We start from the raw sequence: 17,485 nt of genomic DNA, 5'->3' as shown, positions 1-17,485 counted from the left end.
TTTTAATATATATATTCTGTATTAATTTTAATATGTTTGTATATTTTTTATTAGTTTTTAATTTTAGCCTACTTACTATTTTAGCACTTCATCTTAAACCAAAGAACATTTTTACATTTTATTTTATTACAGTTAAAGTTTTTTTTATTTAAAGTATTTTTTTATGGTTTTAGTTTTAGTTCACATTAATAACCTTGACCTAGGCATATAGTTTTTCATGTTGAATATCCTGATTAATTGATATTCAGTTTTTGTTAATAAAAGCTGTTAGTTATTCAGTGTTTGTGTTATGTTTAAGGAGACAAAGCTCACACACATCTCAGCGTCTGCATGATGGTCAGTAATCCAGATTTGCAGTCTATGATGCGGATGTTGGATCAACATGAGAGTGAGTAATCTTCATCTCTTTATTGAATTATTCCGGGATCTGTCTCGGATCAGTCTTCTCTGGTTATCAGTGCCCAGGTCAGGAGTTCAGACTGAAGCGTACGGCCCTTTCATTCTGAACTCTTTGAGTGGTTTTTGCATGCATAACTCATGAGGGCTGAACATGCTTCTGGATGTCATCGCTGTCACACACACACACACACACACACTGAGACAGGAGTGAAATCCCAGCGCTGGTCAAGGGCACCTTCAGTTCTCTCTCTCTCTCTCTCTCTCTCTCTCTCTCTCTCTCTCTCTCTCTCTCTCTCTCGCTCTGACAGAAGCGCTGGGAAAACTGGGAAGAGAACATGTAAACACTTGATTGGATTGAAAACCGAAACTGAAAGGACTCTGCAAGGACGTGTCATATAAACGAGTGTGTGTGAAGTGGAGCAGGACCACGGCCCACCAGTCCTGGTTTCAGACTCTCATCCACACACGACTGGTTTTGGGCATGTTTACTGCGTGATCAATATAAGCAGTGGCACAATGGTTCATATGCTCATCTCCAAATTATGACCAGAGAGGCAGAGACGGATATTAAGTCTGCTTTTTAAAACAAATAAAGAATCAATGTATGAGAATAATCTGTGTATCATTCCGAATTGATTTATTTTTACAGTCAGACAACGAGCTGAGGTAACGTGACGGCTAACAGACAGCAGACAAACGGCTAATGATGACTAATGACCACAGCAGAGGGAATCCACCTGTCACTCAAAAGTGGACACGCCCTTAATTATGCAGAACTTTAAGGCTTAATATAATGTAAACGGATGAGTTATAAAAAAATTCCCCCCCCCTCACAGTTGTCATGAAGGGAAAAATAAGCTATACAGACCAAAGCCACTTTTTGCTCCAGGCTGTAAACATGTTTTTTTCTGCTGTAAAGTTGGGCATTTTAACATGGGGGAGATGCAGATTTGACTCACTTCTGCAGCCAGCCTCAAGTGGCCAGTCGATGAATTGCCGTTTAATTCACTTCCGTGTTGGTTTCAAGAGAGAGACAGGGAGGTTGCCGTTGCGAAAAACGGAAAAAAAATCAAGCTGAAATCTTGTTTTTCGGGGGTCTTTGAGGGGAAATAATGAAAAAAAATGAAAAAGGAACTGATTTCTCATTTTTCTACTTTCAATATTAAATCAAAAAACGAGTGAACGAATGGTACACGGATTGAGAATGGCTATTAAAACAGTGGGAAACTCTGTATATTAGTTCAGTGTGCGCATATCAAAAAAACTATTCTGATTTGAAGCTCGTGACATAAACGCACACATCAACCCGATTAATTGTTTAGCGTTCATGTAAACACTACGTTCAGATTCATCAATCGAAATGAATTCAGTCCGATTGAAACAAAAGGTGTGCATGCGAATATAAATTGATTTTTTAGTTTGCATTCTCTCATTAATAACACTTTGCTATATTTGATCCAAAAAAAAAGTAAACGTGTACCTTTAATTGTACAGCCTACTTGTGATTATTTAATTCAAAACTGCCCAATTCCGTGATATTCCGACTGGATTCCACGATTCATTCGCAGTTTCCAATCCTACGATTGGCCAATTCAAGTCTCTCTCTAAAAAAACCCTATTAATAAGGTTTAGCCATGAGCATCCAAACCTACAGAACCAGAAACACCCCGGCCAGACCCATCTATAGAACCGTTTGTGGTCCGAATCCCGGCTCAGACTCCCTCCGCCTGCATCAATGCCCTGCTGGCCCAATTATAAGGGAACGGTTCAGCCCGAGGCTCTCCGGTTTATCCTGCTGTTCCCAAGCCTTCCCACTGTCACTTAGAGCAGATCTCACCAGCTCTCCAACAAGAAACACAGCGTTTAATGCCTGTAATGATGCCACTGTGAACTGTGTGTGTGTGTGTGTGTGTGTGTGTGTGTGTGTGTGTGTGTGTGTGTGTGTGTGTGTGTGTGTGTGTGTGTGTGTGTGTGTGTTTTGCATTCGCTGCGTAGGTGTGCACACAAATACCTGAGATGAAATATAACAACTAGAGAGTTTTTTATAAATGCATGCATTAGAGAAGAGCAAGGAAGAGTAAATGACAATGAGACAAAGAGAGAATACGTCTGCAGAGAAATAATGAGAGAGTCGTCTGATTAAATCACTTCATCTGTCTTGTGTTCACATCTGCCCCACAGGCACAATGATCGCAGGTCTAATGAGCTCAGGTGAGCCGAGACACATGAAGAAATCTGAATTTGATTGAACTGAATGTAAAATATGGCCATTTTATGCCCTTTTACAGTCTTGATGTTGTTTCAGGCTCTACTAGAACAGGTTTTCCTGCTTGAATGTTGATTATTTTCCTCATATTCTCCATTGTTGCGGCTCCTCTTTTCCCAGTCTGTCAGTAACGCTCTGTTTACTTCCTGTCTCTATGAAGCCCCTCCTTCTGAAAAGCACGCTGTGCTCTGATTGGTCAGCTGGAGCAGTGTGTTGTGATTGGTCTTCGCGTGTGTTTGGGAAATATCCCGCCCCTAATTACCATAACCGCCAGTTTAACACACTACTAACTAACTCAACCAGGCCCCGCCCCTTTATTCTGCGTATAAATTATTATAATGAGGAATATTGTGACGTGTTCGTTCCCGGAAGAAACTCAAGATACAATGAGTTCAGAAACACTGACACTGATATAGAGAAGAACCGTAACATTTCACACTCTTTTGCAATGCATTTTACTAATGTGACACATATCTGAGTGCATAACAATGATAACAATAATATGCACTAATGAATCATTCAGACATTAAATAGTGTCAATTTTCTCTGGACTTTAAAGAAAATTTTAATGTGTCATTTCTGAGGCACCAAATGGAGTCGCATTTGGTCCGATTTCACACTTCACAATTCATGCATAAAAAGTTTCGATGTATTTAAACATGTTGTCAAGCTGCAAGCTAATTATGCGCAGATAGAAACTCTTATTGCACAATAGCACATGTAACCATGTAAAAGAGCTGAATGTTGCTCAACAACACACACACACACACACACACACACACACACACACACACACACACATCTGCAGTGCCAGCACAAAACTTGCAGCAGTCCAACCTTACGACTTGTTGCATCATATGTTGGATCCCAAAACAGGCCATTATTTGTCAACAGCGGCGGAGACGAACTGCACACACACATCTGTGTATCGTCTGAGGATAATCTCATTATGCGCCCCATTATTCTCCAGCGTCTGTTCCCATAAAGAGCCTCGGCCCTTTGTTTCCCGGAGAGGCTCTCAGGGGCCCGAGAGGGTCCGCTCCCCCACCGGGACACACAGCCGCGGGGGACGCGGGCACGCAGGTGTTCACAGCGAATCACAGCGACGCTGAAATATATCGCTAACTCTTCACTGCGAGTTTCAGTCAGCAGGAGCTAACAATCAAAAACACTCACTTTAACACTATAACAAAACTATAGCATTGCAGCTGTTAATGTCTTACCAATACTATATCAGTAACACTTTATAATAACGTTAATGTATTAACTAGCATGAACTAACAATGAGCAATATAGTATTTATTAATCTTTGTTAATGTTAGTTAATAAAAATGCAGCTGTTTATTGTTTGTTCATGTTAGTTCACAGTGCATTAACTAATGCTAACAAATACAACCTTTGATTTTAATATCATATTAGTAAATGTTGAAATTAATACATACTAAGATCAATAAATGCTGAAGAAGTATTGTTCATTCTTAGTTCATGTTAACTAATGTTGTTAACTAATTAACCTTATTGTAAAGTGTTACTAATATATCTAATATTATAATGGAAATGTATGCATTTTTGCATTTGCAGTTGATACGCATGCAGAACAGTGCGATATCAGCGCCAGCCGAACACGACTTTATCATTCCCGACACTAAATGTATGGAGAATCCCAGCTAAAGTAGCAAAAATATGTTGTAATAACATTCTAAGCTAACATAAGCTGTCAGCATACGCTAGCATTCCCATTGAGTTATGAAAACGTTTTTGTGATATCTGTTTTAAAAACTTTATTTTTCTTGATTATGTGAACATTAGAGAAAACATTAAGGGAATGTTTTCTCTGTTTCATGCATATATTCTGAAAATGTTACTTTTGAATGTTCTCTAAACCATCTGACAAGAGTAGTAAGAGTTAAAAAACATGCGACTAAAATGTTTCAGAAAAGCGATGTTGTATAAATGATGTTTTTGTGTTAATGTTGTGAGAACAGAAGACAGAACTTTGAATAAACGTTCTATTAACGTTACTGGCAGAACGTTTATTCATAACCTTGCCAACGCGTTCTGATAACATTCCCGGTTAGCTGGGATATAGCCAGACGCACAGATTCCAGAAGGAACATGTTTGGGAAAAATTTGGGATTTTGGGGAAAATTGGGGGGGAAATCCCAAATTTGGGAAAACCTCATATTGCGCTGTTGTCAATAAGACAGATTCCTGTTTGTTTGCGATCCTCCGGTCTTACCTTGGAACAGGAATGCTCTGGTGTCATCATGGAAACCCTGCACCTGTGTCACGCCGGAGAAGCCTTCTCCGGGACTGAACTCCTGAAACAGGCTGATCCGGACCGCCGGATCCACTCCGAACGCAGACACTTCAACACAATCACAACACACAGCATTAGACCTTCACACCCGTGCATTTACAGCACTTTTCCAGGCGTTTGCATTTACTCCAACAAGGATTGTTTTAATCACTGTATATGAGTTAAAGAGCAATGACTTTTTTCATGACTTTCATTGATTTTTCAGGGTCTGGAAATCAAAATTCCTTGATATTTCCAGATGTGGAGCCTACACTGAAACATAAACACATAAATAAATAGTGTAGGAACAATTTTCACTAGTAAATTACAGAAATTTCTAGTAAATTTCGCAATTAATAAAGAAACAGCAAGTGACGCGTTGAGTAAAACATGAAATGTTGAAATTAAAAAGACTGATATATATTTCTGTGAAACTTTACAATTAGTTAACATTAGTTAACTACAAGCATGAACTAATACAGCACTTATACAGCATTTATTAATCTCTGTTAATGTTCATTTCAGCATTTACTAATACTTACTAACATTAGTTAATGCACTGTGAACTAACATGAACACACAATGAACAGCTGGATTTTTATTAACTAACATTAACAAAGATTAATAAATACTGTAACTAATGTATTGCTGATTGTTAGTTCATGTTAGTTAATACAGTAACTAATGAACCTTATTGTAAAGTGTTACCGTATTTTCTAATAAAAAACGACTTCGGAATATCATTTTTGACAGTTTTGCATATAAAACGTGCATATAATTATAATGACCATAACCAGCACAGTGGTGATATTAGCAGCTCTGTATCTCTGATTGCAGGCTCTGATCGCTCCGTGGAGATGAACGCATGACCAGATATTGATAATAACTGGCATCTGTGCTCATCATAACGGATCAGATGTAATAACTGATGCCTACCTGCTGCCGCGCAAAATAATCCAACAAACAACTGCAATAATCCCATGGTGAATAATGCAATTAGTCCATGTTGCGATACTCCACGAAAATGCATTCACGTAAACGCAGGATTTATCCTCTTCATTCAGACATTCCCGCGGGATGAGAGGAGCGTCACGGGCTTCGCGCGCGAGTGTTCCGCGAGCCGCACAGGTGGTTCTGATGGGTCTAGCGCAACGCGCGCGTCAGACTGACTGCAGAGCGACGCGAGAGAGAGAGAGAGAGAGGGAGGGAGAGAGAGGGAGAGAGAGAGAGAGAGAGAGAGAGAGAGGGAGGCAGAGCGCGTAACCCCCCTGGTGGCTCTACATGGAAGCGCGCGCACTGAACATTCCCACTTTGATAATTATGCATGCAAAGAGAGAAAAACCTTTCAGTTCTTGCTAGTAAGGCCACAAATCACAAATAATGTAAAACCTAACTTTGTATGAAAATGTCTTAATATTTGACTAAAAACATAAATATGCACCTAGCCTACTTATACAACATTTCAACTTTTCAACAACATTTTCAACTGCTTACACACAGAATCCTTACTTGTCACACAATTTCTGAAACCTGACACTCAAACACCAGAAACACACACCAAATCTGCAGAACCGTACACTAATTCTCGGCCTTCGACTCAGTTTTCAATTTCATAAAACACTTTTTTGCAAATCACAACACACACTTCTCTATGTAACACACACACATCTAACAGGAAGTCTCTTGATTTCCTTTGTCAAACACACAACCTATCAAAACACCACAGTAATTCATCAGAGCCTCACACACACTCCTCACACACACACACACACACACACACACACACACACTCACACACACACACACACTCCTCACACACACTCACTCACACACACACACACACACACACACACTCACACACACTCCTCACACACACACACACACTCACACACACTCCTCACACACACACACACACACACTCACACACACACACACACACACACACACACACACACACACACTCCTCAACACTCATTGCTTTACTGAACATCAGCCAATCATGGCTTTAGAATAGGCCTATAAAAGGTCAAAGGTCGAGTTATAGGTCTTTCGGACTGTGTAATATTGTATTCACAACCACAAATGCTTACAGTAAAAAAAAAAATCTTGTCAAGTTGACAAGATCAAGTTTCAATCTTGCTTTCGTGTCTCTCCGCCGATTACTTTCAATGGGGAGGTTATCACACTTTCTACTCCAGTCAATATTCCTCAGGATTGATTGATTGATTTGGTCTTTACATAACATATGTTGTTTTAACGATATAGATTTATTACAGTTTTTTTTTTTTTTTTTTTTTTTAATTGCTAACTGCAAAATCCCTCATATATCCTGCTAAATGAAGCACTGCAACCCACTGTAAACCTTTTCACTGCACATTTACAGTAAAACACTGGCAGCTGGGTTACCAGCCACATACTGTATGTTTACAGCACTTTAAACAGGTTTACAGTACTCCACTGTAATGACCAAACACACACTGAGTGAACACGCTTCTCTGCATAACACACAACAATCTGACATAAAGTCACATGACTGCCATTTCAAAACACTGCCATTCAAAATGACACTCCATGATCTGATTGGCCGATACATGCGTCACCTGACCAAACACCTCAATGCTTAACTGTTACAGTTTTTTCCAATTGCTTAAGCACAATTTTAAAAACAGGGCCCGGGTTTTCAAACCCCTACACACAATTAGCACAACGCTACACCAAAGTAACACAACACCTCAGATCATTTGCAAAATGGTGTCTTATAAAAACCTTATTTTGTTGTCATAACATAAACACAACCATCATATGGTCTGATTCTGTTTGAATCAGTTAAACACTCCTGTGCTCAACCTGAAACACTTTTAGCATTTACACAGAGAAAGTGTCCAAATAAATTCACCAACACCACATGACACCAATTGTGCAGACTAATGAACATATTTATTTCTTTTCATGTACTCAAGTCAGTCAATACTGAACATTTCAACAAAACATTCATAACAAACCATTTTCCAGTTTTCATACAGTATCGTTGAAGACAGGTGAACTTACCTGTTGCCTTTTTATAGTGCTTACTGTAAACCTGATTGGTGTGTCTACAATTACACTTTTTTTACAATCGCTATGACACTTTTTTCAATACTTTTAACAAATTTCCTAAACTCTTAACGCACCAACACAGCTACAACACACAACAGGCAAAACAGTTCAAAATCACACATTGTAAACTAAACTCCAACACTAATTTTCAAAATACAATAATACAATACACTATGTCTACCAAAACACTGCAAACATGTCTCAAAATCAAATCATTAACACTAACATATGTTCTCGTCCAACAGGAATATTACAGTTTTTCTCGATTGTTTACACACATTTTCTGAAAGCATGCCTCATATTCTCAGAACACAATGGGCAAACCCCCTCAATTCTCCTGCAAAATGAAACTTTACATTCAAAACAATGTTATTTCTTCTCTCTTCTTCTTATTTCTCATTTTGTTTTCAAATGACACACACAAACCATCATACGAATAGACATTTATAAGGACCAGTTGAACACTGATGTGCTCAATATAAAACACTTCTTCTCCATTCCTCATAATGATTTAGGCCTTTTTTTGTTCAGTGTTACACTTACTACAGACAGTACATACAGAAGTGTGTTGTAAAATATTTGAGAATATTGTTTTTATACTCAGAGCACACAAATATATTTTATTTTCCCCACAAAAACAATGTACACAGTGTACATCCCAACCAACACAAAGCTGCACACACAGTGGTCTACATACAAAACAACAGAAGAATTGACTCTATACAGTTACAGTAAAAAAAAAAATGAATCCAATGTTGGCATCCATTGCTCCACTGAAGAGCTGACCTTTTGAAGAGCTCACCTGTTGAAGAGCTCACCTGTTGAAGAGCTCACCTGTTGAAGAGCTCACCTGTTGAAGAGCTCACCTGTTGAAGAGCTGACCTGTTGAAGAGCTCCCCTGTTGAAGAGCTGACCTGTTGAAGAGCTCACCTGTTGAAGAGCTGACCTGTTGAAGAGCTGACCTGTTGAAGAGCTGACCTGTTGAAGAGCTCACCTGTTGAAGAGCTCACCTGTTGAAGAGCTCACCTGTTGAAGAGCTCACCTGTTGAAGAGCTGACCTGTTGAAGAGCTCACCTGTTGAAGAGCTCACCTGTTGAAGAGCTGACCTGTTGAAGAGCTGACCTGTTGAAGAGCTCACCTGTTGAAGAGCTCACCTGTTGAAGAGCTCACCTGTTGAAGAGCTGACCTGTTGAAGAGCTCACCTGTTGAAGAGCTCACCTGTTGAAGAGCTGACCTGTTGAAGAGCTCACCTGTTGAAGAGCTGACCTGTTGAAGAGCTGACCTGTTGAAGAGCTCACCTGTTGAAGAGCTCACCTGTTGAAGAGCTGACCTGTTGAAGAGCTCACCTGTTGAAGAGCTCACCTGTTGAAGAGCTGACCTGTTGAAGAGCTGACCTGTTGCCCTTTCATGCTAAAGCTCTGATTGCTCATTGTAAAACTGTGTGACGGGTGTTTGCCGATGTGAAGAGTCAGTGTGCACATTTGAATGGCAGTGTGTTCCTTGTGAAAACAAGAGATTTTCTGCATGAAAATTGTGCCAAAAGCAGAGAATTGTGTGTAGTGTTGAGTGTAAAGCAGGAATTGTGCTTGTAGTTCAGCAGAATTGGTTCAGGGGGTTGGTGAATGAGTCACATGTTGTGGTCATTGTGTCTCAAGTACCAGTATTTGTGTGTACACAATTGAGAAAAACTGTAATACAATACACTATGTCTACCAAAACACTGCAAACATGTCTCAAAATCAAACCATTTTTCAAAACACTAACATATGTTCTCGTCCAACAGGAAGATTTAGTCAGTCATAGCACAATGTCATAAAAACACTAACATCAGATGGAATTACAGAAACTGCATTATTTTACATGTGTCAAGTCTGCCCTTATACAACGGACAGTAGTTTATATTGTACTTATCATAGATTGTGTTTTGCACTGCAGTTTCTTTTGAAGCCTGTCTACATTTTTGTTGTGTTGGGTTTAGGTCTTTTGCTGCAGAAATTCAATAAAAAAAGACCCATCTCAGAGTGCTTTACAGACTGTACGGTTACAGTATACGGTCATGCGATTGAAAGAACCTCAACACCTGAGTGTGTTTCCTAGATGGGAATCAGCTGTGATTCATACACTCACCTAAAGGATTATTAGGAACACCTGTTCAATTTCTCATTAATGCAATTATCTAATCAACCAATCACATGGCAGTTGCTTCAATGCATTTAGGGGTGTGGTCCTGGTCAAGACAATCTCCTGAACTCCAAACTGAGTGTCAGAATGGGAAAGAAAGGTGATTTAAGCAATTTTGAGCGTGGCATGGTTGTTGGTGCCAGACGGGCCGGTCTGAGTATTTCACAACCTGCTCAGTTACTGGGATTTTCACGCACAACCATTTCTAGGGTTTACAAAGAATGGTGTGAAAAGGGAAAAACATCCAGTATGCGGCAGTCCTGTGGGCGAAGATGCCTTGTTGATGCTAGAGGTCAGAGGAGAATGGGCCGACTGATTCAAGCTGATAGAAGAGCAACTTTGACTGAAATAACCACTCGTTACAACCGAGGTATGCAGCAAAGCATTTGTGAAGCCACAACACACACAACCTTGAGGCGGATGGGATACAACAGCAGAAGACCCCACCGGGTACCACTCATCTCCACTACAAATAGGAAAAAGAGGCTACAATTTGCACAAGCTCACCAAAATTGGACAGTTGAAGACTGGAAAAATGTTGCCTGGTCTGATGAGTCTCGATTTCTGTTGAGACATTCAGATGGTAGAGTCAGAATTTGGCAACAGAATGAGAACATGGATCCATCATGCCTTGTTACCACTGTGCAGGCTGGTGGTGGTGGTGTAATGGTGTGGGGGATGTTTTCTTGGCACACTTTAGGCCCCTTAGTGCCAATTGGGCATCGTTTAAATGCCACGGCCTACCTGAGCATTGTTTCTGACCATGTCCATCCCTTTATGACCACCATGTACCCATCCTCTGATGGCTACTTCCAGCAGGATAATGCACCATGTCACAAAGCTCGAATCATTTCAAATTGGTTTCTTGAACATGACAATGAGTTCACTGTACTAAAATGGCCCCCACAGTCACCAGATCTCAACCCAATAGAGCATCTTTGGGATGTGGTGGAACGGGAGCTTCGTGCCCTGGATGTGCATCCCACAAATCTCCATCAACTGCAAGATGCTATCCCATCAATATGGGCCAACATTTCTAAAGAATGCTTTCAGCACCTTGTTGAATCAATGCCACGTAGAATTAATGCAGTTCTGAAGGCGAAAGGGGGTCAAACACAGTATTAGTATGGTGTTCCTAATAATCCTTTAGGTGAGTGTATATTTGCATAATTCAATCAGCTGTTTCTCAGTAACAATATAATAAAATACAGGGGATATATTTGTGTTTCAGTTCACAATATAAGCAGCGGTTCACCTTGACTTCAGCCTGTAAGGTTAGGTTCAGAACATGGTGTTATCTAAGTGTTAAAGCATTGGTAAATTTGGCAGTAAAAATCCATTGTTTTGGTCTTGTTTGAGCTTGTGTGTAAGTTCAAGCATTTTAAATTTATGTTAATTGTATGCATTTTGTGTTTAAGCAACAAGAAATGTGTTAATAGTATAGCTTACACAGACGGATGTAGTGCTAACTGTGTTAAGAGTTTTGGAAAAAAAATTAAAAGTACTGAAAAATATGTCATAGCAATGGTAAAAAACTGTAAGTACTGTAAGTGTGTGTGTGCACATCTGGTGGCTGTGTTTAACCAGTTGGTTCATGGGTGTGTTCATTTGAAAGCCTTTGCTTTGAAATTGCAAGGAAATGACATCATGATAAATTTCTGTGTCAAATGCATGCAAGTGTGTTTAGTGTTTTGCAAAAAGTGTGAAGCTGACAATGTGCTTACAGTTGTGCAAATCTAGGCCGGTGGTTTGCTCCTTGAGTGTAAGGTTTTGCTAATTGTGGGAAAGTTTTTTAATTTTAGTGTGTAAGCAATCGAGAAAAACTGTAACACTTCAATATTTTTCAGTTTACTGTTATTTTTTGTGAGCATATTTGTGTTCAGTCCATGTAAATATATCAGCTGTACATGTGTTGCACTTGTTTGGTGAAAAATAAAAAAAATAATGTTTCAACAGCATGTGTGTGTGTGTGTGTATCTGCAAATATTTCTGTGCATGTGAACAATCTGAAGAAGTTTCTACTATTTGAACTATTTTAGTATTATGGCGAAGCACACTAAAGATGAAGAGTGCTCTTCATTACACCCAACAGTGTGTGGTTGGTTAGACAAAACTCTGCTAATATGAATGAAGTGTGTGCCATTACGTGCAAAAGTTTGATTTTGATAATGCTTAAAAAGTGCCATTTTTAATTGCAAAATGTGTGTAAAGCAGAAAATGTGTTTAGACTTTTGGAGACTCGAGAAGAGGTTTTGCTCTCGGTGTGTCAGTGTCAATAATTGTGCTGTGAATGTCAGGTTAGTGTGTTAGCAATTGGAAAAAACTGTAATGTATAGTTTAATATTTATTTATTCATTCATTCAGTTAGTAAGTTAGTTAGTTGTTTTATTTTTTTTATTTGCTGTATGCCTAACTCGATTCATGATATAGATGTATTATTATATAGTTGATTATATTTATTGATTAATTTGCTGTATACTTCACATACTGTATGATCCATGATATAGATTAATTATCATATAGTTCACTTTATTTATTTATTTGCTGTATACGTCACATACTGTATGTTAATTGATGATACAGATTTGTTATCATATAGTTGCCTATTTATTTATGTTGAAAGTTGAAACACAAATAATCTCCGTTGAACATTCCTCAGTTGATATTGTCCTGCTATATATTGATGAACGCGTGTCTGTTTGAGGCTGGCGGACGAGGTCAGAGATGTAAACTGGTTGTTTGACATGTTTTCCTCAAACCAGCTGTAACCTTGAGCTGGTGAAGCTGATGATAACCTACAGGTTTTGAATCCAGAAAAGTGTGACCTAGAAATGTCTCTGAAACACAACCCGGTTTAATCTTATATTCCCAGTAAGTGCAGAGTCCCCAGTGTGCGCTTCTGCGTATATATAACTCAACAGGGCTGTTTTCTCTTTATTAAAATGCATGTGTTCTCCGGATCCCACTGCGAGTGTAATGTGAGTGTTGCTTCAGTCATGAGGAGCTGGTGTGGAGCAGATCCCGGCGTTCCGGCGAGTCGTTCTGGAGACGCTGGGAATTGATTTCTTCTCTCATGGTCAGTTTTGAAGAGAACAGAACAGAGTCTCTTTCAGCCATTAGAGTCCGAGCTGTGAAACTTCATCACACTGTGAGTGCATTACACCGCCGCTGACCTTTCACACACAATACAGTCAGTCTTTACCATCACTATGATTACTCTCGCTGCAATTGTTCAATTTCAAAGTAGTTCATAGTAGTTTTATATCGCCCACACATGAATCCAAATATCAATAAGAAAACTGTGCCAGAATAAAATAAGATGAAAGTAATGATAACAATCCTAAAATATAAAATTAATTAAATAATTTTCATTTAATTTACATATATATTTATTATTAATATTATAAACTGATTTAGATGTACATCATAATTAATATTTACATTTTTGTGTGTGTGTATATATATATATAATTTGCATTTATAATTATAAATAAAAATAGGGTAGTATTATAATTATTATGTAAATTCATTCTTATTTCTAAATAATGATTTATCATTTATAATTATAAATCATTTAATTTCATTTAAAATAATACATTTTTACTTAAAGGGGGGGTGAAATGCTCATTTTCACTCAATCTCCTGTTAATCTTGAGTACCTATAGAGTAATATTGCATCCTTCATATCTCCAAAAAGTATTTTGTTTTATTAAATTTTTAACATAAAGATAGGCTGTACCGAGTCTTTCCGGAAAAAACCGAGCGGCTGGGGGCGGGCCGTGTGGGCGAAGCTTAGCTGTGCTAACGCGCCAAGCTAGTGACAACACACAGAGACATTTGTTCAACAAACAGTTTTACTCACCGTCCGGTTCCAACGCATGACCGCGAACCTTTATAATTGTGACTGCTCGATCCTTAAGCATTAGACGATCTGCAAATCCGTGGATCTGGGCTTTGTTTATAAAACAATCATCGTCGAAATGCAGGGAACAACAGTCTTTACACAACTCCGTTTATGCTCAGGAAAACAAACTCCATCCACGGGTTCCTTAACGCTGGGTTCTTTGGGAATCTGTGCAGGGTTGTCTTGCCCTGGCAACCAAAAACACACTTCTTTGGTGACACTGACTTCCCAAAAGCCGGGCAGGGCGCTTTGATGGCGAACTGCTTTCACTCTCTTGCTCTGGTCTACGAGTGCGCGCGCGGCCGCGATCTTACCGGAGAAGTGCCCTTAGGACCCATATAAGGAAATTCCGCTCTATCTTACGTAAGACAGAGCCATACTCGAAAAAAACTTTCCGAAACTTGTGACAAACCGGAAGGAGTATTTTTGGAACAAAAATACTCCTTCAAACGTACAACTTAGTTTTTGAAACTTTGTCCATGTTTAGCATGGGAATCCAACTCTTTACCAGTGTAAAAAACTCAGTATGCATGAAATAGCATTTCACCCCCCCTTTAAGTTACTTAAAAGGTCATTTTGTTATTTTCTTTTCAAAATGAAAAAAAAATTATATTACGTTTTAGTGTTTATATATATATATATATATATATATATATATATATATACAGCATATAAAATATATATATAAAAAAAAGATTATATATAAATATATAAATAAAAAATTAAAATGTAATCAGGAAAAATGCTAATATATATATATTACATTTTAGCATTTTTCCTGATTACATTTGAATTTTTATTTATATAGAATAATCATTTATTTATTTTTTATAGATAGAATAATTGACTATTTATATTTATAATATAAGTCATTTACATATCTTAATCAAGTAATTTGTCTTCCTTTTCTGATTGTGTCTTTTGTTCCCGTATTGTGATCAGGCTCGTTGTTCCTCTCCTCCGGCAGACGAGGAGAGCTGGACTCTAGAGCTCTGAGACTGACCCGGTAAATCCTGCGGTCAAGCAGTGTTTCGGCTCCGGACGGGAGCTTTGCCCGGCCCTGGTGACCCGTTATCTGAGACCCGGCAGCCATTACTGAGTCCGTCCCGAATCCCGATACACGGATCACGTTCCCAACTAATCCCACAGATCCCACAATAAAAGAGGAAAAGCTCAACAACAGGCTGTTTTCTTGCAGGGTACCAATAACATCTGACAGATCCGCTCCAGGCCTCGACACAATCTAATATCACAGCACATCTGAATAGAACTGCTCCGGTGGGATTTATCCCGAGGATTTAATATTTTTGGTCACCCGGCGTGTAATCGTCAGGAGAGTGAATGTTTCTGACATGACATGATGACATAGAGAAGCTGTAAACAATAGGATGAGAACAGCTTCTTAATATGTCAAATGCAAATGTGTAAATAACACAAGGGCCTTCCTAAGCAGTTGCTATGGTGTTCAGTGAGGGTCAAAATGTGTTTTTTTAAGTGGTCTCGCGTATAGCCAGAGCTTCAGACTGACGGCAGAAGGTTTACGTGGTTGCTAGGCTGTTGCTAGGGTGTTGTTATGTGGTTGCAAATGTGTTTTGTGGGGTTGCTAACCTGCTGCTATGTGATTGTTTGGGTGTTGTGAATGGTTGCTAGGCTGTTGCTAGGGTGTTGTTATGTGGTTGCAAATGTGGGGTTGCTAACCTGCTGCTATGTGTTTGTTTGGGAGTTGTGAATGGTTGCTAGGCTGTTGTTATGTGGTTGCAAATGTGTTTTGTGGGGTTGCTAACCTGCTGCTATGTGTTTGTTTGGGTGTTGTGAATGGTTGCTAGGCTGTTGCTAGGTTGTTGTTATGTGGTTGCAAATGTGTTTTGTGGGGTTGCTAACCTGCTGCTATGTGTTTGTTTGGGTGTTGTGAAGCTGTTGCTAGGGTGTTGTTATGTGGTTGCAAATGTGTTTTGTGGGGTTGCTAACCTGCTGCTATGTGATTGTTTGGGTGTTGTGAAGCTGTTGCTAGGGTGTTGTTATGTGGTTGCAAATGTGTTTTGTGGGGTTGCTAACCTGCTGCTATGTGATTGTTTGGGTGTTGTGAATGGTTGCTAGGCTGTTGCTAGGGTGTTGTTATGTGGTTGCAAATGTGTTTTGTGGGGTTGCTAACCTGCTGCTATGTGTTTGTTTGGGTGTTGTGAAGCTGTTGCTAGGGTGTTGTTATGTGGTTGCAAATGTGTTTTGTGGGGTTGCTAACCTGCTGCTATGTGATTGTTTGGGTGTTGTGAAGCTGTTGCTAGGGTGTTGTTATGTGGTTGCAAATGTGTTTTATGGGGTTGCTAACCTGCTGCTATGTGATTGTTTGGGTGTTGTGAATGGTTGCTAGACTGTTGCTAGGGTGTTGTTATGTGGTTGCAAATGTGTTTTGTGGGGTTGCTAACCTGCTGCTATGTGATTGTTTGGGTGTTGTGAATGGTTGCTAGGCTGTTGCTAGGGTGTTGTTATGTGGTTGCAAATGTGTTTTGTGGGGTTGCTAACCTGCTGCTGTGTGATTGTTTGGGTGTTGTGAAGCTGTTGCTAGGGTTGCTAGGGTGTTGTTATGTGGTTGCAAATGTGTTTTGTGGGGTTGCTAACCTGCTGCTATGTGATTGTTTGGGTGTTGTGAAGCTGTTGCTAGGGTGTTGTTATGTGGTTGCAAATGTGTTTTGTGGGGTTGCTAACCTGCTGCTATGTGATTGTTTGGGTGTTGTGAATGGTTGCTAGGCTGTTGCTAGGGTGTTGTTATGTGGTTGCAAATGTGTTTTGTGGGGTTGCTAACCTGCTGCTATGTGTTTGTTTGGGTGTTGTGAAGCTGTTGCTAGGGTGTTGTTATGTGGTTGCAAATGTGTTTTGTGGGGTTGCTAACCTGCTGCTATGTGATTGTTTGGGTGCTGTGAAGCTGTTGCTAGGGTGTTGTTATGTGGTTGCAAATGTGTTTTGTGGGGTTGCTAACCTGCTGCTATGTGATTGTTTGGGTGTTGTGAATGGTTGCTAGACTGTTGCTAGGGTGTTGTTATGTGGTTGCAAATGTGTTTTGTGGGGTTGCTAACCTGCTGCTATGTGATTGTTTGGGTGTTGTGAATGGTTGCTAGGCTGTTGCTAGGGTGTTGTTATGTGGTTGCAAATGTGTTTTGTGGGGTTGCTAACCTGCTGCTGTGTGATTGTTTGGGTGTTGTGAAGCTGTTGCTAGGGTTGCTAGGGTGTTGTTATGTGGTTGCAAATGTGTTTTGTGGGGTTGCTAACCTGCTGCTATGTGATTGTTTGGGTGTTGTGAAGCTGTTTCTAGGGAGTTGCGAGGTGTTTACTTATCTCACATGAA

At 39.5% G+C, this 17,485-nt stretch overlaps 1 protein-coding gene across 1 annotated transcript in view; it reads right to left on the bottom strand.

The window, feature by feature from the left end:
- Positions 1 to 6,130, bottom strand: part of nell2a (neural EGFL like 2a) — a 119,286-nt gene extending 113,156 nt beyond the window's left edge. Inside the window, exons 1-2 of the mRNA XM_079858944.1 lie at positions 5,901 to 6,130; positions 4,905 to 5,033 (exon numbers count right to left, since the gene is read on the bottom strand). Of these exons, the coding sequence (XP_079715070.1) occupies positions 4,905 to 5,033; positions 5,901 to 5,994 (223 nt within the window). The 5' untranslated portion in view covers positions 5,995 to 6,130. The remainder of the gene's footprint in view (positions 1 to 4,904; positions 5,034 to 5,900) is intronic.
- Between the last annotated feature and the right edge of the window lie 11,355 nt (positions 6,131 to 17,485).

This window comes from Squalius cephalus (assembly GCF_949319135.1).
Source record: "Squalius cephalus genome assembly, chromosome: 23".
Lineage (NCBI taxonomy): Eukaryota > Metazoa > Chordata > Actinopteri > Cypriniformes > Leuciscidae > Squalius > Squalius cephalus.
Note: the sequence above shows the minus strand (reverse complement) of the source record. Positions and strands in the feature narration are given on the sequence as shown.